Source organism: Arachis ipaensis, chromosome B05 (assembly GCF_000816755.2).
Source record: "Arachis ipaensis cultivar K30076 chromosome B05, Araip1.1, whole genome shotgun sequence".
Classification (NCBI taxonomy): Eukaryota; Viridiplantae; Streptophyta; class Magnoliopsida; order Fabales; family Fabaceae; genus Arachis; species Arachis ipaensis.
The window spans coordinates 12,711,042-12,735,353 of NC_029789.2; the positions used below are offsets into that span (position 1 = coordinate 12,711,042).

General features: G+C 37.6%; 1 protein-coding gene across 1 annotated transcript; it reads left to right on the forward strand.

The window, feature by feature from the left end:
- On the forward strand, positions 2,069-24,312 carry LOC107642954 (transformation/transcription domain-associated protein). The gene is made up of 35 exons (XM_016346470.2): positions 2,069-2,558; positions 2,673-3,394; positions 4,033-4,158; positions 4,238-4,323; positions 4,714-4,822; positions 5,241-5,336; positions 5,833-5,895; positions 5,986-6,045; positions 6,203-6,271; positions 6,995-7,076; positions 7,235-7,287; positions 7,398-7,463; positions 7,541-8,773; positions 9,434-10,426; positions 10,531-10,866; positions 11,202-11,457; positions 11,550-11,772; positions 11,860-12,250; positions 13,509-13,658; positions 13,743-13,964; positions 14,067-14,288; positions 14,956-15,603; positions 15,919-16,179; positions 16,267-16,614; positions 16,873-17,285; positions 17,366-17,795; positions 18,057-19,355; positions 19,717-19,977; positions 20,067-20,357; positions 20,435-20,920; positions 21,707-22,138; positions 22,287-22,565; positions 22,698-23,246; positions 23,553-23,759; positions 23,903-24,312. Exons 1-35 carry the CDS (start codon positions 2,501-2,503, stop codon positions 24,020-24,022), a joined length of 11,640 nt encoding a protein of 3,879 aa, XP_016201956.1. The 5' UTR covers positions 2,069-2,500; the 3' UTR covers positions 24,023-24,312.

Below are 24,312 nucleotides of genomic sequence, written 5' to 3' on the forward strand. Positions count from 1 at the left end.
TCTCCTCAAAATCTAAAACTTATAAATCAGATATATTTTATAAAAGATAAAAAAAAAATTGTATTTCTCGTATATAATTTGGAGAGTTAAACCTTAAAATGGTCTCTAAAATTGGTGTTATGCACTAAAATCGTTCATGAGATTCCAATTGCACCAATTATGTCTCTGAGATTGAAAAAAATGCACCATATTAATCGCTGACCTATTTTCCATTAACGACGTGATGACATGGCATGATGACGTGAACTGTAAGTGACACGTGTCACTTCATGATTTGGTCACGTGTAATGGTATGATGATGTGGTGACCAGTGACATGTGGCATGCTGACGTGGATGGTTGTGCCGTATGTCACAATGTTATTTGGTCACGTGTCTGTTTGTGCCATGTGTCGCAATAGTATTCGTCCACGTGTCATCCATTATGTTATTGTTGTATATACACCAAATTAGTCTCTCACTTTGCATTAATGGTGTGTTTGTTTGAGGTGACAATGGGAGGAAGAAAAAAAGGGAGGGAAAGAAATAGGAAGGAAAATAGTTATTTTCCCTTGTTTCATTGAGTAGAGAAATGGAGGAGGAAGGAAAATGGATGGAAAATATTGGTGGGACCCACTAATTTTTTTCCTTTCAACAATAGAGAGAAAATGGAGAAAAAATTAAATCTCTCTCTCTACTTCCAATATTACCCTTTTATTTTTTTTCTATATCATTTATAATATAAGGATAAAATTGTCTTTTTATAACATTTCTTTCTTTCTTATTTTCCTTTCATCCAAACACATTTAAAGAAAATAAAAATCCACTCAATTTCTTTCTTTTTCTTTCTTTCCTTTCTATTTCTTTCCTCTCTATTTCTTTCCTTCCAACCAAACATAGAAGTGACTCATTTTATTCACTGAAATTGAAACTAGTCCTTTTACCATTTTTTTTCTCATTTTTTTAATTTAAAATTTTAATATCTTGGATACACTAACTTCAATTCTATTTTTTCATATATCATTTAAATACAAGTGCTTTTATAAAAAATTTTAAGATTTTAGTTTCGATTATATAATTTTTTTATAATTTAACATTGGTAAATTTTGTAATATATAAGTATGTTATTATAAAAAAATAATTATATAATTGATTAGACACATTTTTTCATAAAAAACATGTGTTTTTAACAAGAAATTAATAATTAAAATAAACATTTTTTTCTTATAAAATACACGTTTTCGTTATGTGTAAATGAGTTAGATTGAAGGCACTTCAAGCACTCTCACTACCATCTTTGGCCTCTGCAATCTAGACGAAAGAGGTCGGAGATGGTAATGAGAAAAGCTTAAAATGCCTTCACGTCAACTCTAAGATGGCGGTTATTAGGGGTATCCGCAAGAAAAAAATATTTTATAAGAGTACTGAAAGAGGTCGGAGAATGGAGATGGTAGTGAAGGTAGTTGAAAAGTCTTCACGTCAACTCCAAGTCGACGGTTAGGGTATTCGTAAGAAAAAAAATAATTTATAAAAACACTTTTATTTGAAGAACATGTGAAAAAATAGAATTGAAATTAATGCATTCAAAAATATTGAGAATTTTGAATTTATAGAAAAAAATAAGAAAAACTGATAAATGGACTAGTTTTGTGCACGGCATTCAATTTTAGGGACTAAAATGAGTCATTTAATGCAGGGACTAATTTGGTGCATATACAACGATGACATAATAGATGACACGTGGATGAATACTGTTGCGACACATGATACAAATGGACACGTAGCTAAATAACATTGTGACACATGGTACAATGATTCACGTCAGCATGTCACGTGTCACTGGTCACCACATCATCATACCATTACACGTGGCCAAATCATGAAGTGACACGTGTCATTTATAATCCACGTCATCATACCATGTCATCACGTCGTTAATGAAAAATGAGTCAAAGATTAATATGGTGCATTTTTTTTAATCTCAAGAACATAATTGATGCAATTAGAAATTTTAGTGCACCACATCATCATTTTGGGTTTTAACTCATAATTTGGACGATGATTCATATAATGGTCATATTTCATTCTTATTTGCTGCTTAATACAAAAATGACATGAATTGTGCAAATCTCGGTGGTGCCGAGTGGAGTTACCCACTTTTCCCCCTTGAACACTCGAGAACGATAACAAGAACGCAAAAGAGGAGGGAAAATCAAACACAGCCCCTATTTTAATCTCTGCGTTTTTCTCTTAAGCCCTAATTTCCATTAATACATTCTAACCCCACACACATCATTGTTCTTCTTCTTCTTCTTCTAACGAGAACGAGAATCACAATCTCCGTTGCTCTCAGCTCAACTTCATAGTGCATGGTGCTCTGTCACTGCCACTTGCGCAAATTCCCTTCCCTTTGAACCCTAGAATCACACCATAGACTAAGCTGAATCCGAATTCTTCAGTCAACCTATTAGCCTAGGGTTTTAGCCCCTTCTCATTTGTTGTTTCACGCCTAAACCCTCCAAAATGAGTCCCGTTCAGAATTTCGAGCAACATTCCCGTCACCTCGTCGAGCCTGACCTCCGTATGTTTATCTATTTCTCATCTCTCTTATTTCGTTTTTATTACTGTTTAATTGCCTATAGAAATCGCTAAAGTCTTTTTTTTGTTTATTTTTTATTTTTGGGGGCGAAAATAGCGATTCAGACGAGGTTGAATATGGTGATGGAGGTTAGGGATAGTCTTGAGATTGCTCATACCGCTGAGTACTTGAATTTTCTCAAGTGTTACTTCAGGGCGTTTTCTGCGATACTTCTGCAAGTTACTAAGCCGCAATTTGTTGACAATCCCGAGCACAAGCTTAGAAACATTGTGGTTGAGATATTGAATAGACTGCCACACAGCGAAGTTCTACGACCGTTTGTACAGGACCTCTTGAAGGTTGCTATGCAAGTGCTTACCACCGATAATGAAGAAAATGGATTGATTTGTATCCGTATAATCTTTGACCTTTTGAGGAACTTTAGGCCAACTCTTGAACATGAAGTGCAACCATTTCTTGACTTCGTTTGTAAGATATACCAGAATTTTAAATTAACTGTTAGTCATTTCTTTGACAACATGGCAATGACTGGGGAAGAGGTCAAGCCCATGGAGACTTCACTTTCAGATCAGGGCATAGGCGGTTCCAGTGCCACTGCCACTGGTTCACAGCTTAATCCGAGTACTCGTTCCTTCAAGATAGTAACGGAGAGTCCGCTGGTTGTGATGTTTCTGTTTCAATTGTATAGCCGTCTTGTTCAAGCTAACATCCCTCAATTATTGCCGTTGATGGTTACTGCTATATCAGTTCAGGGCCCTGATAGGGTTCCTCCCCATTTGAAAACTCATTTCATTGAACTCAAGGGTGCACAAGTTAAGGTAAGTTGCTTGTTGTGAAAATCTTAAGGTTGGCTAAATACTGGACAAGAGTTTAAATGAGGTGTTTTTTCATTAGATGGAAAATTGTAATATTTCATTAATTGAAATTTCTCACAATGTATCTGGCCATGGTTAGTGAGATATATAGGAGAGTTCGCGTCACAATTTTAAATCATGGCAACTATTAGGCGGTTGTAAGAGAGACTTAGAGATTGAGACTCGGAGACAAAGATTGAAAGACAGACAGAGACTAAATTAAATCTTTGTATTATTAAAATTTTAGTTCCCATTCCCAGAAATTCTCGTGTCCTTTCTTTTTGGAGGTAGTGAAGGGACTGCAATTTTATATTCCAGAACTGAAATTTTAGTTCAGTCTCTCTGGCCACCAAACACAATTCTGAGTCCCAGTTCCAATCCCAGTCTCAGTACCTTAGTATTTTGAATTGCCAGCATCTCATACTTTTAGCACACATAGTTATAGTAACAAGGAACTTTAGATTTCCACTTGTATCATAGAACATATTGGGTAAATAATGTAAAGACCACGTTTATATTGAAGTTCTATTCATTTCCTTAATTATTCTTCTAACTGTTATCCTACTTACCATGATTAATAGTTTCATTTCTTGTTATTGCAGACAGTTTCTTTTTTAACTTATCTGTTAAAAAGCTATGCCGATTATATAAGGCCGCATGAAGAAAACATATGTAAAAGCATTGTGAGTTTGCTTGTAACATGTTCTGATTCAGTATCTATTAGAAAGGTAATTTTCTTGGGTTGTTTTGCCTTTCTTCTATTGAGTTTCTCTTTCTTTGTTCTAAACCCAAAATTGTTGGATGCAGGAGTTGTTAATATCCCTGAAACATGTCCTCGGAACTGATTTCAGGAGGGGTTTATTTCCTTTGATTGACACTCTACTGGAAGAAAGGTAACATTAGTATCTATTCATGTATTGAGCTGGAGATATCTGTAGATAATTCCAAAAGTGGGATTCTTGTGAATAATATTTCATGAAGTACAGATGATCACTAGATGTGTGCAGTTCTTAATGTGATACCACATATTTGTTATTATTCCTCAATAGTAATAAATTTATCTATGACGATCATGACATATGTTTGTTAGGAAAGAACTAATGAACAGTTAAGCTCCATGAACTATCTTCGTATTGGGAACTCATCTGGCAAGTTTGTTTGGGGTCATAACTTATAACTAGGGCAAGTTGTGTAGTAATGTATGTTTTGTGTAGTTTATTTATGCTTCAAGATTTGTGTCCTCAGTGTTAGAATGTTTTCTTATGGTTATTCAAACTCTTTAGGGTTTTGGTTGGCACTGGGAGAGCATGCTTTGAGACATTGAGGCCGTTGGCTTATAGTCTTCTGGCAGAGATTGTGCATCATGTTCGGCAGGATCTCTCCTTATCACAGGTATGCTTTTTCTTTTATCTCATCATATCTCAGATTGAACTTATCTAAAATGATATATTCTTCATAACAAGGTACTAAGTATGAAACCAAAACACGTAAGTTATACTGATATATAAATTTAGAAATGCTCTTCACCTTTAATTTTCGGTGTCAAAAAAGAATGCAGCACAAAGGCGTTGGTTACGAGGATTCTAAAAGTAACATAAAGCATTATTATCTTTGACCTCAATTTATATATTTTCTTTACATTTTCCTGCAAATTTATCTTATTGGTTTTATAATCTTTAATTCAGTTGGAAGCTTTTTTTTGACTCGTGTGACAGTTTTGATATTATGTTGTTGCAAATATCCTTCACTGATGATGAAATTTTCATTATATGTTGTTCTCTTTACTAATCTGAATTATGCATTGCTGCAGTTGTCGCGAATTATTTACTTATTCTCAAGTAATATGCATGATGCTTCATTATCATTGAGTATCCACACCACATGTGCGCGCTTGATGTTGAATCTGGTGCTTATCTTAAACTCTTCTCTAGAATATAGCTGGTTCATTCTGTGTTTTGATTCTCCAACCTATCCAACCTTCCCATGTTGATTATTAACATCAAGCTTTTTTGTAGGAAAGAAATAAGATATAACTTGGTTGAGACGTTCATTGGTGCTGTTATAAATGTAAAATACTCTTGTTTCATTAGCTTTGGGTAGTTGGACAAAATTATTTATGTGGATTTTATGTGGTGCTTTGTTGACTTTGGTTGGATTAGTCCTTTCTCATGGGATCAAAGGTTCTAGTTGTACAATTTCTTATTTTTTTCTCTATTCTTTGTGACATCTGTCTTTAAGGTTTTCTTTTTGGAGTACATTTTGTTTTCTTTTGTTATTTCAAATGTCTTGGTCNCTAAATAAAAAATTGCTTTTCCATCGTGATAGAAATAGTAGATAATTGGTCTGTTTGCTGATTAAATTCCCAAACGGCTCTCAATTTTTGCTCTATCCATATGATCTAGGTGGAACCAATTTTTGAGAAGGGGGTTGATCAACAGTCTACGGATGAAGCAAGGGTCCTACTGGTCTGTGACATGATTTCTGCTAGATTTTGACAAATTGATATTGTAATTTTTTCCCTAGTTGGGATTGACATGCATTGTTTTATCTTGTAGGGTCGCATTCTGGATGCTTTTGTTGGGAAATTCAGTACTTTCAAACGTACAATACCCCAGGTTATTTATACTTTTAGTAATGTGTTGATGGTAAACTTTTTGGAGATGGGTCTGTCATTTTGTCAGAGCATAACACGTGTATGTGTGTGCAAGTACTTACATTTCAGTGGCTGGAATAGTGTTGGGTGATTGGCTTTTATTTTATTTTATTTTTTAGCTTCTGGAGGAAGGCGAGGAAGGGAAGGATCGCACTACCCTGAGATCAAAGCTTGAACTTCCTGTACAGGTCAAGATGAATTTTCTTTGAGGATTTATTTCTGCTTGTAATATCTTCACATTTGAATTTGTGTCAGACTAACATTATTCTCTTAACTTCATACTACGCTATTTTGGAAGAAAGAACAAAGAAACATAACTCAGTCATAGAGAAATGAAACAGAAAGAGTGCCAAAGTTTTGTATGCTAGTGATTATTTCCCTCCTAACAAGCAATTGAGATGAGAGTTTTTTTTTATCTCAAAAAAAAAAAAAAATCATGTGAGAAATTGCTGGTCCTATATGTTCTTAGCTCTGATGTTTTAGTATTTCTTAACTGCTTCTTGCATCCACTCACTTTACACTATATTCTTGTTCTATGAAGTAAAGGGAAGGATTTAAAGCTACTGTGCTTTCATAATACATGCATCCAAATTGATTTGTTAAAGCTACTGTGTTTTCATGTGGTTATTATAGGACCAAAACCTTTTTAGTAACTTAATCTTTAGTGTTTCCCAATGTTGTTTTACCTGTCCTTAATATAGTTTAATTGTTTTTTGACAACTTGGTTGCATAGTTCTAATTGATGTTTACCAATTACAACAAATAGTAATGTTCCCTGGACTTTCTTGACTAGAACAGTAAAAGCATTTTTCACTTGTAAGAAAATGTTATAAAACTTTGAGTACTTTTATCTTTGCCGTTATGGGAGTTTTGTTTGGCTTGACTCTGTTTGCGGTCCGTGTTCTTTTCAGGCAGTCTTGAATCTGCAGGTCCCTGTAGAGCATTCGAAGGAAGTCAATGATTGCAAACATCTTATTAAGACATTAGTGATGGGTAATTTATTTCCTTAACCCTTCTTCTTCACCTCTCCGGTATAACATTGAGCGTAATGCTGGATAGTTTTATTGCCCCTCGTCCTTTTCTAATTTTAAGATTGTTTAGTATACCCTTTTTATATACAATTAAATTTTAAAGGCTTTTTATTTCTTCAGGAATGAAGACCATTATATGGAGCATTACTCATGCACATTCCCCGAGATCTCAGGTAATGAATCACAGGCATAGTAATTTCCATTTATGGATTGGCCTTCTCTATATCCTTCTGTGTAATATTTTTTATTGTTAAAAAATTTGCATATTTATGGAAAACTGCAGGTGCTTGTCCCACCAGCACCTAATTTATCACCACCCCAAGCATCAAGAGGCATGAGAGAAGATGAGGTACTGCAGATATGCTGATTAGCTCTAATGTTTTTGTCCTAATTTGAAGGGGTGTACTTGACCTTAGTGTTGTGCAGGTCTATAAAGCCTCTGGTGTTCTAAAAAGTGGTGTACATTGCTTAGCACTTTTCAAGGAGAAGGATGAGGAGAGGGAAATGCTTCATCTGTTCTCGCAGATTTTAGCCATCATGGAACCTCGAGACCTTATGGATATGTTCTCGCTCTGTATGCCTGAGCTTTTTGAGTGCATGATATCGAACACTCAACTTGTCCATATATTCTCAACGCTTCTGGCAGCTGTAAAAGTGTACCGTCCATTTGCTGATGTGCTTGTTAATTTCCTTGTGAGCAGTAAACTTGATGTGTTGAAGCACCCAGATTCACCTGCAGCCAAACTGGTTTTACATCTCTTTAGGTTTATATTTGGTGCTGTTTCAAAAGCACCTGCTGATTTTGAACGGATTTTGCAGCCTCATGTGCCTGTTATAATGGATGTTTGCATGAAAAATGCAACCGAGGTTGAAAGGCCTCTTGGTTACATTCAGTTGCTTCGTACAATGTTCAGGGCACTTTCAGGGTGCAAATTCGAACTGTTGCTTCGGGACCTGATCCCCATGTTGCAGCCTTGCCTTAATATGTTGTTGGCTATGCTGGAAGGGCCAACTGGGGAAGATATGAGAGATCTTTTATTGGAGCTCTGCATGACCTTACCTGCCCGGTTGAGTTCTCAGTTACCATATCTTCCTCGTCTGATGAAGCCATTGGTATTATGTCTCAAGGGAAGCGATGAACTAGTGGGTCTTGGATTGCGAACACTTGAATTTTGGGTTGATAGTTTAAATCCTGACTTTCTTGAGCCTAGTATGGCTAATTTCATGTCCGAAATTATTCTGGCCTTGTGGTCTCACCTAAGGCCAGCTCCCTATCCCTGGGGTGCAAAAGCATTGCAACTTCTTGGCAAGTTAGGTGGCCGAAACAGACGCTTCCTCAAAGAGCCTCTGGCACTTGAGTGTAAAGAGAACCCTGAGCATGGGGTCCGTCTAATTCTGACGTTTGAGCCTGCAACACCATTCTTGGTGCCACTTGATCGTTGCATAAATCTTGCTGTGGAAGCTGTAATGAATAGGAATTGTGGTATGGATGCTTTCTTCCGGAAGCAGGCTCTAAAATTTCTTCGTGTTTGTTTATCCTCTCAGCTCAATTTGCCTGGAACTATTGCTGATGAGGGAGTTACATCCAAGCAGTTGTCTGCATTGTTGGTTTCTACAGTTGATCAATCAATACGGAGGTCTGAGTCAACAGATGTAAAGGTTGGTTTGATATTGTTGTGATATTTATCATACCCTACAAAGCATTCGTTCTAGCTCATGCATGTAAATGGATAACTTCCTGTTTCCCATGTTTTATGGATCACTTCTTTGTGAACAGTCAACAATATAATTGAACTATACACATTTCTTTTTTTGTTTGACCTTAATGCTTCCTTAACTTGATAATACCGGATACTTTATTCTTCATCCAGTCTCTACTATCCTCCCTGATGTTTTACTTTTTAGTTCATGTCTTTCTATGTGGGATGGGTTTATGCTTCAGTATGTTAGGTAATGTTTATTTTCAGAGATTGGAACTGGGACTGGGGGACTCAGAATTGTGTTTGGTAGCTAGAGCCAGACATGAAATTTCAGTCCCTTTAGTACCTCCAAAAAGTGGGACACAAGGGACTGAAATTTATAGGGACGGGGATTGACTTTAACATTTTCTTTAATAACTAAGGGTATTTTAGTAAATATTCTTGTTGCATCTTCATATTTATCTTGAACCAAACAAGATAATAAGATATAACTCAGTACTGTACACTTTACACCAAACATAATACAGAGACTTAATTTAGTCTCAGCCTCGGTCTTTGTCTCCGTTCCAAACGCAACCTTATTGTTGTCAGTACAATAATGTTTAACACCTGATTTCAGGCTGATTTAGGGGTAAAGACAAAGACTCAACTTATGGCTGAGAAGTCAGTTTTCAAGATTCTTTTAATGACTGTCATGGCTGCCAATGGTGAACCAGATCTAACAGATCCTGCAGATGATTTTGTTGTCAATATATGTCGCCATTTTGCAGTGATATTTCATATTGATTCTTCATCCGGTAATCTGTCAGCGGCTGCACTGGGTGGTTCGTTACTCTCAAATAATGTTCATGTTGGTTCTAGGCCAAAACCTAATGGCTGTTCAAATCTGAAGGAGCTGGACCCTCTAATATTCTTGGATGCTTTAGTTGATGTACTAGCAGATGAAAACAGGCTCCATGCCAAAGCTGCTCTCTCTGCTTTAAATGTGTTTGCAGAAACACTTGTATTCCTAGCTCGTTCAAAACATACTGATTTTATAATGTCTAGAGGGCCTGGTACACCTATGATTGTCTCTAGCCCATCAATGAATCCTGTGTATTCTCCGCCCCCAAGTGTTCGTGTTCCAGTATTTGAGCAACTTTTGCCCCGTCTTCTGCATTGTTGCTATGGACTTACATGGCAAGCACAAATGGGTGGTGTCATGGGACTGGGTGCTTTGGTAGGGAAGGTCACTGTTGAGACACTCTGCATTTTTCAGGTAAGAATTGTCCGTGGTCTAATATATGTCCTCAAAAAACTTCCCATATATGCTACTAAAGAGCAGGAAGAGACAAGTCAAGTGCTCACACAAGTTCTTCGAGTGGTGAATAATGCTGATGAAGCAAATAGTGAGACACGTAGGCAAAGTTTTCAAGGAGTAGTAGATTTTCTTGCTCAAGAGTTGTTTAACCATAATGCATCTGTCATAGTGAGAAAGAATGTACAATCATGCTTGGCACTCTTAGCTAGCAGGACCGGTAGTGAGGTGTCTGAATTACTCGAGCCATTATACCAGCCTTTGCTCCAGCCTCTTATAATGCGTCCCCTCAAGCTAAAGACTGTTGATCAGCAGGTTCCCTGAATTCTTTATTTCCAGATGGCTACTTATTTGCTCTTGCTCTATCTTTGAGCATTTATCCATTTATTAGTTGACTTGAGTATATTCTTTTTGTTTAGGTTGGAACAGTTACAGCTTTGAATTTTTGTTTGGCTTTGAGACCTCCTCTTCTCAAGTTGACTCCAGAGCTAGTTAACTTCCTGCAAGATGCATTGCAAATAGCTGAATCTGATGACAATGCTTGGGTTGCTAAGTTTATCAACCCTAAGGTCGTTACATCATTGACCAAGCTCCGGACAGCTTGCATTGAGCTGCTGTGTACAACAATGGCATGGGCTGATTTTAAGACTCCAAATCACTCTGAATTGCGTGCGAAGATTATTTCAATGTTTTTCAAGTCTCTGACTTGTCGGACACCTGAAATTGTTGCTGTTGCAAAGGAGGGCCTACGACAGGTACTTTATGATGTATTGTTTCGTCATCACTGGCTTGACCAGAAAGCATTCACGGATATTGTGCTAATCCAAAAAATGTGGCTGCTCGTATTTGAAAATTTTGATATTTGAATGCTTAAGTCCTGTTAATCTGTTATGTACGAGATCAATTGTTTCTGATTATGTGGTCCATTTCATAAAAATATCTTTTTACTTATTTTTAAATTTATGGTACTGTTTTGATGGTACCGCAGAAAATCAATGGATATGTGTTTTGCTGTGTACATTTATTCTTTTGGAAGGATGGTGATTTTATAAAAAATATATTTATTTTATTTTGTTACCATGTCAATTAGGTTATTAATCAGAGGATGCCCAAAGAACTTTTACAAAGTAGCCTTAGGCCTATATTGGTCAATTTAGCGCACACAAAAAATCTCAGCATGCCACTTCTGCAAGGGCTAGCTCGCCTCCTTGAGCTGTTGTCCAATTGGTTTAATGTCACGCTGGGTGGTAAACTTTTGGAGCATCTAAAGAGGTGGCTGGAGCCTGAAAAGCTGGCACAGAGTCAGAAGTCATGGAAGGCTGGTGAAGAACCAAAAATTGCTGCAGGTATAACATCTAGGGTTTAACAACCTATTTAATGTATGTCTCTGATACAATTTCCTTAACTCGTGCACTGATGACATTGTGTATCTGTGCAGCTATAATTGAGCTTTTTCACTTGCTTCCTGCTGCTGCTTCAAAATTCCTTGATGAACTTGTAACCTTGACTATTGACTTGGAAGGAGCTCTTCCCCCGGGACAGGTGTACAGTGAAATCAACAGTCCATATCGACTTCCACTTACGAAGTTCTTAAATCGATATGCACCGCTTGCAGTTGATTATTTTCTTGCTAGATTAAGTGAACCAAAATATTTCAGGCGGTAAGCTTGTGCGCTTAATTTCAATTATAAGTCTATCAGGTTGGATGCTGACATTTTTCTGTTTCATGCTTTTCTCTACAAATTCAGTTTTATGTATATTATTCGATCAGAAGCTGGTCAGCCTTTGAGAGATGAACTTGCAAAATCACCACAAAAGATTCTTTCAAGTGCATTCTCTGAATATCTGCCCAAGTCTGATGTGGCAATGGCTCCTGGATCCACAAGTACGCATACTGGTTTATTAGCTGAAGATAGCCTTGCTGCTCCTTCGACTGATGCTTCTAATCCGCCTGCTCCTGTTCCGAGTGAAACTTCTAATGCTTATTTCCAGGGACTAGCACTTATAAAAACCCTGGTCAAATTAATCCCTGGTTGGTTACAGAGTAATCGGATTGTGTTTGATACATTAGTACTTGTTTGGAAGTCACCTGCAAGGATATCCCGACTGCAAAATGAACAAGAGCTGAACCTAGTGCAAGTAAGTCAGCAATCTCAATTTAGGTACTTTTGTTTCATGATTATTAACGGAAGGAATTACTTAATAGCAAGTTTTTTTCCATCCTGTCACTGCATGGCATTGATGAGTTGGGTTTGTTGCGTCATATTAAGATGTTTCTATAATTTTGATTGCTGTTTTTGGTTTTGATTCCATTCTTTTGCATCTTAACAAAACTACAAAAGACTGTAGAATGATGGAAGGCATGGGATCTGGACACTCAAATGTCAGAGTCTTGCTGTTATTGAAATCTTTGTTGGAAATATTGGTCATGTCTGTGCTATTTGATTCTAAACTTGAAATTTTGTAAAATTCTTAAACTTGTATTTGATGCCCTGCTTTATGATCTCTTGTTGCAATAATCTCCCTTTTCATCATTGATCCATTATTATGATGTATTGAGGGGTATCACATTTTGGAAGAGAAAATGGTCTCTTATATTCCCCACTTTTGTAGCGTTTACAACTCATGTTTTGCATGCCACTAGCTCTAGTCAGCTTTCAATGTCAATTTCAAGCATTTTAAAATATGTGCTCGCGCGTGCGTGCGTGATTCTTTTTTTTTTTGCTGACCAGGCACATATGTGCATATGAATTAGGTGCATCTTTAAATTACAGTGGACTTATTTTCTAGATTTTGCATTTACAACCTTGTTCAAGTTGTTTGCACTTATTTTGTTGGTTTCTTTTACATGTTATCTTCCATTAGGACTTTGTAGGGAATATTTTTGGATGCAAGAGGATATGTTTTTAGTGGGATCTTTTGATTTGGCATGAATGCAATCACATTTGCCCATGTCATATCCCCCCACTTTTCTTTTAACCTTTAATTATTTCGTGCATTCATCTTATGACACCATTATACAATATTCCTGTAATACTATTAATTAAAAATTGGACGATAAGGTCATTCTTCCTAATAAACAATCCAATGCTATATTATATCTAAAATTTTCTTTATGCTGTATTAGATAATTCCACCATGGCAATGACAACTTCATCAAAGTAAATGTGTCATTTGATAATGAATGTGTCTGTGTCATTAGAAAATGGATGTGTCTGGATAATGTTTTTGGTTTGCACTTGTTACAACAATAATTATCTACAGCCCTTTCCATGTTTTCTCATTTCAAATTTGATATTGTAAAGGTAGATCTTAGACAGTTTCAACTCCCATGCTCAATTGTTGATTTTAAATGGTTTGACATGGTTGACTGATCGAGTTGTTTTTGTGATCCCAGGTTAAAGAAAGTAAATGGCTTGTGAAATGTTTCCTGAACTATTTGAGACATGACAAGAATGAAGTGAATGTTCTCTTTGATATACTTACCATATTCTTATTTCATAGTCGTATCGACTACACATTCCTGAAGGAGTTTTACATTATTGAGGTATTTCATCTGATTTTTTTCCTTCTGTCTGATCACAATTCATTGTTAAATTTGACTCGTACTGACTATCTTGATATCCTTTAGGTTGCAGAAGGCTATACGCCGAGTATGAAGAAGGCTCTTCTATTGCATTTTCTGAACCTTTTTCAATCAAAACAACTTAGTCTTGATCATTTGGTGATTGTTATGCAAATGCTTATCCTTCCCATGCTTGCACATGCCTTTCAAAATGGCCAAAGTTGGGAGGTTGTTGATCCAGCTATTATAAAAACAATTGTTGATAAACTTCTTGATCCTCCAGAAGAGGTACAATATACTATGCTAGTTTCTTATTAAGCCTTCTTTCATGCCTTGATGATTCAGAGCGTCACTCATTCACTTTCATTGCATAATGTCCATCTTCTGTAGGTTTCTGCTGAGTATGATGAGCCTTTAAGAATAGAACTACTACAGCTTGCGACTTTGCTTCTTAAGTATCTTCAAAATGATCTCGTGCATCATAGGAAGGAACTGATAAAGTTTGGATGGAATCATCTTAAGCGTGAAGATACAGCAAGCAAACAGTGGGCATTTGTGAATGTTTGCCACTTCTTGGAAGCATATCAAGCCCCAGAAAAAATAATACTTCAGGTAAAGAAACCTTAACCTTTATACATGAAGATAACCGGGCTTGCTATTATGTAGATGATCGATAATATTTTCTTATGGAAAGACAGTTCCTTCAAACCACTTGGGTTAATTTCCTTTATTTAAATTTCAATGACTAATGTGAAATTGTTACTCTGAGGGATAGATGAAATATATTCCTAAGAAGCTGTTAAAAGCCAGAGCTGGCATAATGATTCAAAATATTATTTTTGGATTATAGGGGGGACAGTGTTTGGATGCACTGGCAAATCCACTTTGCCTAATCAATTTATACCAGTTTCTGTATTTATTTATTAAGGCAATTTTATTACTTTCTTGACAATTGTGACATCTATCATGTTTATAGTTTAATCGTTGTTTTCATCAAGAGTGTGTTTGGCTGGGGTTAGTTTTCTGAATGGCATAAAACCAAATAGAACTCACTTAGTGCAACTCATAAGAGGCCAGCGGAGTATGATGAATCATGAGCTTTCAAGTTAAAACTATATTTATGCATGCTGAACAAATTTCTCATCAAGCATAGCTGGAAAGAGTTCTATTGCTTCATCTGAAAATTTTATAAAAAGACCGACTTTATTCTGTGTATTAAGAGCATATTGATCAAGTATTCGTGAGGATGCACTAGCACTAAACTGTTTTGTGATCACAGGTTTTTGTAGCTCTTCTTAGGACATGCCAACCAGAAAATAAAATGCTGGTAAAGCAGGCTCTTGACATACTGATGCCTGCACTACCTCGACGTTTGCCCCTTGGTGAGTCTCGGATGCCCATATGGATAAGATACACTAAGAAGATTCTTGTTGAGGAAGGCCATTCAATTCCGAATCTCATCCACATATTCCAACTCATTGTCCGCCATTCAGATCTGTTCTACACCTGCAGAGCACAGTTTGTTCCTCAGATGGTGAATTCTTTAAGTCGCTTGGGATTGCCGTATAATACCACAGCAGAAAACAGACGACTCGCTATTGAGCTTGCAGGATTGGTTGTTAATTGGGAAAAGCGACGACAAAATGAGATGAAAATTGTTACTGAAAATGATCCTTCCCACCAAGTCAATGATGTCTTCAATCCTAGTATATCTGATTCTAAGCGATCTGTTGATGGTTCCACATTTTCTGAAGAAACATCTAAGCGAATAAAAGCAGAACCTGGTCTGCCATCCCTAGGTGTGATGTCACCTGGTGGTCCATCATCAATTCCCAACATTGAAACCCCAGGATCTGCCAGTCAACCTGACGAAGAATTTAAACCAAATGCTGCTATGGAGGAAATGATTATAAACTTTCTTATCAGAGTGAGGCTTACTTTCTAATATTCTTTTTAATGTTTTGCCTAGTGTTGGTGCTGCCAGATTAAGGCTATATCCAATACTTGTATTCCCTGGTTTCTTTCTTCCATTTTGTCTTATTACATGGTTTATGAGGCTCTTCCTGCCATTATAATACATTAATTGTTCAAAGGATCACCTGAGACAAAAGAGATTTAGACCTGTTCTTAAAGTTTTGAGCCAAAAGTTAGTTATTGAACAGTTAAACAATCCTATATTGAAGTGTCACTTTTCAATACACTTTCTTCTGAATTTATGATGATTCTGCATCTGACTTTTTAGGTTGCCTTGGTCATTGAGCCTAAGGACAAAGAAGCAAGTGCAATGTACAAACAAGCTTTGGAGCTTTTGTCACAGGCATTAGAAGTGTGGCCAAATGCAAATGTAAAATTCAATTATTTAGAAAAGTTGCTAAGCAGTATTCAGCCATCCCAGGCAAAGGACCCTTCCACGGCACTGGCACAGGGTTTGGATGTCATGAACAAAGTTTTAGAGAAACAGCCTCACTTGTTCATAAGAAACAACATTAACCAGATTTCTCAAGTAGGTCAAATTTTATTTATTTATTTATTTATTACCGATTTACGAAATAGTTTGCTGGATATAGTAATGAAATTGTCGTTCCTCCAGATTCTTGAACCATGTTTCAAGCACAAACTTTTAGATGCCGGCAAGTCTTTTTGCTCCCTGTTGAAGATGATCTTCATTGCGTTTCCTCAGGAAGCAGCCACAACGCCTGCTGATGTTAAGTTGTTGTACCAGAAGCTTGATGATTTGATACAGAAACATGTCACCACTGTTACAGCTCCTCAAACATCTAGTGATGATAATAATGCTAGTTCAATTAGTTTCCTGTTGCTTGTCCTAAAAACTTTGACAGAGGTACAAAGAAACTTTATTGATCCTTCATTTCTAGTTCGTATTCTTCAGCGGCTGCAGCGTGATATGGGGTCAACAGCAGGTTCTCATTTGAGACAGGTACGTTGGTTTATTCTCTTTATTGTGTTAGTAAATTCTTTTGTTTCATGATTTCTTTTCAATCTTAGGTAAAATATACAATTTCGATCAATGTGAAAATGAAATTGAAAACAAAGGAATCAGTGGTGATTGGAAGTATTTGCTTTGTTCATATTGTTTTGTCTTTTATATGTGCCAGTTCTTATTTTCTGCATTATACACGCTTTAAATAGAACTTGAAGGTTTCTTTTAAATAAGAATTTTGTCCAACATAATTAGGGCCAGAGAACAGATCCAGATTCTGCGGTCACATCCTCTCGTCAAGGAGCTGATGTAGGAGCCGTTATTTCAAATCTTAAGTCAATCTTAAAACTAATCACTGAAAGGGTGATGGTTGTTCCTGAGTGCAAGCGATCTGTGTCTCAAATATTAAATGCTTTGCTCTCAGAGAAGGGTATTGATGCTAGTGTACTCCTTTGCATACTTGATGTGATTAAAGGGTGGATTGAAGAAGACTTCTGCAAACAAGGAACTTCAATGATGTCAAGTGCCTTTCTGAATCTCAAGGAAATAATTGCTTTTCTGCAGAAGCTTTCACAAGTTGATAAGCAGAACTTCTCTCCAGTTGCTCTGGAAGAATGGGACCGGAAATATCTTGAACTTCTTTATGGGATTTGTGCAGATATAAATAAGTAAGTAATGCATCTTTGATTATTCTTTCCTATGCATTGGGTTCCATTCTGTAATTACTTATATTTATATTGACTTTCAGATACCCTACACATGTGCGTCAAGAGGTTTTCCAAAAGGTCGAAAGGCAGTTTATGCTTGGTTTACGAGCTAAAGATCCTGAAATTAGGATGAAATTTTTCTCTCTCTATCATGAATCCCTTGGGAAGAGTCTTTTCACTAGGCTTCAATTCATTATCCAAGTTCAGGACTGGACAGCTCTAAGTGATGTCTTTTGGCTCAAACAAGGCCTTGATCTGCTCTTGGCAATATTGGTTGAGGATAAACCTATAACACTAGCTCCAAATTCTGCCAGGGTTCAACCACTTTTGATTTCAAGCACTCCTGTGGAATCATCTGGGATGCAGCACAAGGTCAGTGATGTTTCTGAAGGAACAGAGGATGCTCCACTAACGTTTGAGGCCCTTGTGAATAAGCATGCACAGTTTCTTAACAGCATGAGCAAACTCCAGGTAAATGAACTGAGGTTCGTTGACTTGTATGCAAGTACTTTTTTTGCATATTATGTTAACTTGTATTATGTGGCAGTGGATGGACTTCTCAGTATATTAATATTAATATTAATAATTATTAAATGGTGGTCTTATGTTTCTCCATTTTTCAAATTGTCAAAGTGCTATGTCCCCTTACTGTTTTGCTATGGTCCTAACTTCGGTGACAGATAGTAGCAAATGTGTTCATTTTGGCTTACACATTGATAACAAATTTTCCAGGTGGCTGATCTGTTAATTCCGCTGAGAGAGCTAGCCCATACAGATGCTAATGTTGCGTATCATTTGTGGGTTTTGGTATTTCCAATTGTTTGGGTTACATTACATAAAGATGAACAGGTAGCACTTGCTAAACCGATGATTGCTCTTTTGTCTAAAGATTACCACAAGAGGCAGCAGGCCAGCAGACCAAATGTAGTGCAAGCTCTATTAGAAGGGCTTCAGTTGAGCCATCCTCAACCCAGAATGCCAAGCGAGCTCATCAAATATATTGGAAAAACTTATAATGCATGGCACATTGCACTGGCTTTGCTGGAAAGCCATGTTATGTTGTTCCCAAATGAATCCAAATGCTCTGAGTCTCTTGCTGAGCTCTATCGATTGCTAAATGAAGATGATATGCGATGTGGGCTATGGAAGAAGAGGTCACTGACTGCAGAAACCAGGGCTGGGCTTTCCCTTGTTCAACATGGTTACTGGCAGCGAGCTCAAAGTCTCTTTTTTCAGGCTATGATGAAGGCAACTCAAGGAACATATAACAACACTGTGCCAAAGGCTGAGATGTGTCTTTGGGAAGAGCAATGGTTATACTGTGCTAGTCAACTCAGTCAATGGGATGCTCTGGCAGAGTTTGGTAAGAGTGTTGAGAACTATGAAATTCTGCTGGACAGTCTCTGGAAATTGCCTGATTGGACATATATGAAGGAGCATGTCATGCCAAAAGCTCAAGTGGAAGAAACACCTAAACTTCGTCTGATTCAAGCATACTTTACACTTCATGACAAAAGTACAAATGGTGTGGGGGATGCGGAGAACATGGTGGGTAAGGGTGTCGATCTTGCACTGGAACAATGGTGGCAGCTGCCTGAAATGTCTGTTCATTCCCGAATCCCCCTTCTGCAGCAATTCCAACAAATAGTTGAAGTTCAAGAGTCAGCTAGGATTATAATGGACATTTCCAATGGAAATAAACACTCTGGAAATTCTGTTGTTGGTGTGCAGGGAAATCTTTATGCTGATCTGAAGGACATTCTTGAGACTTGGAGACTTAGAACTCCAAATAAATGGGATAACATGTCTGTTTGGTATGATTTGCTGCAGTGGAGAAATGAAATGTATAATTCTGTGATAGAAGCTTTCAAAGATTTTGGCTCCACGAATTCGACACTTCATCATCTTGGCTACCGTGACAAAGCATGGACTGTCAATAGGCTTGCTCACATTGCTCGTAAGCAAGGCCTGTTTGATGTTTGTGTCACCATACTTGAAAAATTATATGGTCATTCAACCATGGAAGTGCAGGTATGATACCTAGTATTTATTTCTTGTAGGTTTGAAGAGATTTGTTTATCTTTTGCCTTTATATTATTGTCTATTCATGGAATTATTATAGTTTTCTTTCCTTGTGTGGTTATTACATTATGTAAATTCTGAGAATTTAGTATGGCCGCTCCTAGGTTTTTCCTCATTCTGTCTTAAGCCTAGTCTCTAGCACGACTTAACACACATCAATCATGTGGACAATCTTTGATAAATTGTGTTTTGTTTTAGGTTGCCTGTTTTGTTTGCTGATTACATGTCCTTTGTTAACAACAGTGAAATCTGAATTATGTTGAACTCATATAAGATGTTATCTAAATGACTGTTTTTGATGTATTTTCAGGAAGCCTTTGTTAAGATAACAGAGCAGGCAAAGGCATACTTAGAAACAAAGGGGGAACTTACAAGTGGTCTTAATCTGATCAACAGCACTAATCTGGAATATTTTCCAGCAAAGCACAAGGCAGAAATTTTCCGTCTGAAAGGGGATTTCTTGTTGAAATTGAATGACTCTGAAGATGCTAATCTTGCTTATTCAAACGCCATTAGTCTTTTTAAGAACTTGCCTAAGGGATGGATAAGCTGGGGAAACTATTGTGATATTGTAATCACTCTTATCTACTTTCGATTCTCGTTCATTTCAATTATTCCTAATTTGAGCTTTATTACTTATCTGTCATCTTCTTTAAATAGGCTTACAGAGAAACTCATGATGAGATCTGGTTGGAATATGCTGTTAGTTGCTTCTTACAAGGTGTAAAATTTGGTGTGTCTAATTCAAGAAGCCATCTAGCTCGCGTGCTTTATCTTCTTAGCTTTGACACTGCTAACGAGCCTGTTGGGAGGTCATTTGATAAGTTCTTTGACCAAGTACCTCATTGGGTTTGGCTCTCTTGGATTCCACAGCTTTTGCTCTCCCTTCAGAGGACAGAAGCCCCACATTGTAAACTTGTTCTTCTGAAGATTGCAACCTTGTATCCTCAGGTAACCGTTATTTGCATATGTTAATTGCAAATTCATATATCTTAAAAGTAATCTCAACTTGCTGTTCTCAATTTTAGGCTCTGTATTACTGGCTGCGGACATATTTATTGGAGCGGCGTGATGTTGCCAATAAATCTGAACTGGGTAGATTAGCAATGGTTCAGCAAAGAGCACAACAAAGTGTATCTGGTTCTAGTGGAGGCTCTCTAGGTGGGTTGGCCGATGGTAGCACAAGAGTACAAGGTCCGGGTGGTACCACCTTGTCATCTGATGTTCAAGTTCACCAAGGCTCTCAATCTGCTGGTGGAATTGGATCCCATGATGGTGGAAACTCACATGGGCAAGAAGCTGAAAGGTCTACAAGTGCAGAAAGCAGCATGCATAATGGTAATGACCAACCACTGCAGCAAGGTTCTGCAAACCTCAATGAAGCTGGGCAGAATACGTTAAGGCGTGCTGGTGCTTTAGGTTTTGTGGCATCTGCTGCCAGTGCTTTTGATGCTGCAAAAGACATAATGGAGGCTCTTAGGAGCAAGCATGCTAATTTGGCTAGTGAACTTGAGGTGATCTTTATTCAGTTGTTTTACGTTGCTTCACAGTAAATGCATACCCCCTCACCTTCCCTAATCCCTATACTTATGAGTGTGCATGCATAAGGCTGCTCTTGTGCCTCAAACAAATCATGCTTGCAATAATAGTATTTCAATAGTTGTACATTTTGCTTGTTAAATGGACCTTTGATTCAGTGGTGATTGGACATGAAAGACATATTGTTCTAGGCAAAAGGAGTTAGATATATAATAAACTTATATATTAAGTGTTTGACGGTAGTACAAGTCTCACATCTTTTAAAGATATAGTCTCTAGAGAGTTTATAAATGTGAGACATCATCACCTTTAAAGTTAGCATTTGGGTGGGTTAGGCACACTTAATTTCTAAGATGGTATCAGAGCATAATCGATCCAATGTTGGGCCATCCGGTAGATGTTCATTCCTGCAATCAAATTTCACACTTCAGATGATCATCCCTGGGTGTGAAGGTGTTTACCAGTCCCACAACTTTCAAAGATATAGTCTCTAGAGAATTTATAAGTGTGAGACAACTCTCATCGCTTAAAACTGGCTTTTGAAGTGAGTTAGACCCACTTAATTTCTAAGAGATGGAATTATGAATTAAAGTAGTGGAGGAGGGATGACTTGTACCATATTGTATTATGGCACCAGTGTTAAATAAATAAAAGACTTCGATATGTCTGGCTTACATCAATTCATCTAGGGATCAGATCTGACTCTGTTTCATATACTAGAATTTAATTGGATGATATATGACAAACTATTCATTTTTCAGATCCTACTAACAGAAATTGGCTCAAGGTTTGTCACTCTCCCTGAGGAGAGACTTTTGGCGGTAGTTAATGCTTTGCTCCATCGCTGCTACAAATATCCTACTGCTACAACTGCTGAAGTTCCTCAATCTCTCAAGAAGGAGCTCTCAGGCGTTTGTAGGGCTTGCTTTTCTGCAGATGCTGTAAATAAGCATGTCGATTTTGTGAGGGAGTATAAACAGGATTTTGAACGTGACCTTGACCCAGAAAGCACAGCCACTTTCCCATGTACCCTCTCTCAACTGACTGAGCGGTTGAAGCACTGGAAAAATGTTCTACAAAGTAATGTGGAGGACAGGTTTCCAGCAGTTTTGAAGTTAGAAGAAGAAAGCAGGGTGTTGCGGGACTTCCATGTCATTGATGTGGAAGTACCTGGGCAGTATTTCATTGATCAGGTGACACTTGAGTTGATTTTCTTCGACACTGCTAAACTTTTGTTTCTTACTAGTATATTAATTTTCTATTTTATATATATTGTTTGCTAAAGGTCGGGCAATTTTGGTGCTTCCTATTGCTGATTCTAAATTCTTCATTTTTGTTCAGGAGATTGCACCAGATCATACTGTGAAGTTGGACAGGGTTGCAGCAGATATTCCAATTGTGAGAAGGCACGGGAGCAGTTTCCGGCGTTTGACTTTAATTGGCTCTGATGGTTCCCAGCGTCATTTTATCGTTCAGACATCTCTGACTCCCAATGCCAGAAGTGATGAGCGCATATTGCAGCTTTTCCGTGTGATGAACCAAATGTTTGAGAAGCACAAGGAATCCAGACGCCGTCACATAGGCATTAATACACCAATAATTATTCCTGTTTGGTCCCAGGTTAGATTATGATTATGTAATTTTTTCTTCTGTTTTGTGGGATGGACCCATAGCCTTAACTGGAATTAGACTACCAAGAGTGCAGATGGAAACCTCTACCTACCACTAATCCTTGAAATGATGCATGGGCAGGTTCGCATGGTTGAAGATGATCTGATGTATAGTACTTTCCTTGAGGTCTATGAGAATCATTGTGCAAGGAATGATCGTGAGGCAGATCATCCAATTACCTACTTCAAGGAGCAGTTGAACCAGGCTATATCTGGGCAAATATCACCAGAAGCTGTTGTTGATCTACGCCTGCAAGCCTATAATGAAATAACAAAAAATCTTGTTACTGACAACATCTTTTCACAGTATATGTACAAAACTCTGCCAAGTGGCAACCATATGTGGGCTTTCAAGAAGCAATTCGCCATCCAGTTGGCTCTTTCGAGTTTCATGTCTTATATGCTACAAATTGGTGGAAGATCCCCTAACAAGATTTTGTTCGCAAAGAATACTGGAAAAATATTTCAAACTGATTTTCACCCTGCGTATGATGTAAATGGACTGATTGAGTTCAATGAGCCAGTCCCATTCAGGTTAACAAGGAATATGCAAGCATTTTTCTCCCATGGAGTAGAAGGTCTTATTGTATCTTCAATGTGTGCAGCAGCACAGGCCGTGGCATCACCTAAAGTAAGAATTAAGTAAAATTACTTGCACACCAGACACACCTATCAACTTAAAACATTTTTAACCAAGTCTTGCGGTTAGCCCACTAGTTCGCTTAAGAAAGTGTCAGGGTTCGAATCCCACCGTGTGTATGCACCAATCCATTGGCCAATAGCAAACTCTTAAATGGATTTTCCCTTGACCTGCTGGGTTGGAATATACCGGGGAAACCAAAAAAAAAAAAAAACATTTTTATCAATATTGTTTCTTTTAATTATTTATGCCATCCAAGGCTTCCCATTGATATTTTTGGTGTTTTTCCCGATGCAGCAAAGTCAACATCTGTGGCATCATCTTGCAATGTTTTTCCGCGATGAGCTATTGTCATGGTCTTGGAGAAGGCCGCTTGGGATGCCCATGGCCCCCATGGCTGGTGGAACAATGAGTCCCGTTGACTTCAAACAGAAGGTTATCACAAATGTGGAGCACGTTGTAGGAAGGATTAAGGGGATAGCCCCACAGAACTACTCTGAAGAGGTGAGCAACTAAACAAATTTGTGTGTTGCTCTTTCTGTTCATATTTTTATTCAGCTGCCTCCTTAATTTCTGTCATTGGTGTTCTTTTCCTTTATTTTTTCTGCTATTTAAAACTGGAGCACTACTGATTGTGTCGTATGTAGGAGGAAAATGCCATGGAGCCACCCCAACCCGTGCAGAGGGGTGTTACTGAGTTGGTTGAGGCTGCCTTAAACCCAAGGAACTTGTGCATGATGGATCCAACGTGGCATCCCTGGTTCTAAGATCCAAAACTAGTCTCTTGTAAATACGTGTCGATATTAGGCTATTAGGTTTATCGAGCGATAAAACTTATCATTGGGAACCAAGGTGTAAATAACTTGGGTCACTATGATCAGGTGTATATGAGGGTGACACAGATACTGAAGTCTTTTCTATAATTGTATACGGCGTGGGAGCCGAAAAGTAAATTCCTCATGGGATCGAGTAGTGTCGAGAAGAGGCTTCAAATCTGATGAAAAACTAATTTATATGTAGAATTTGTTTAAATTTAAATTATTTTTTATTTCCTTAA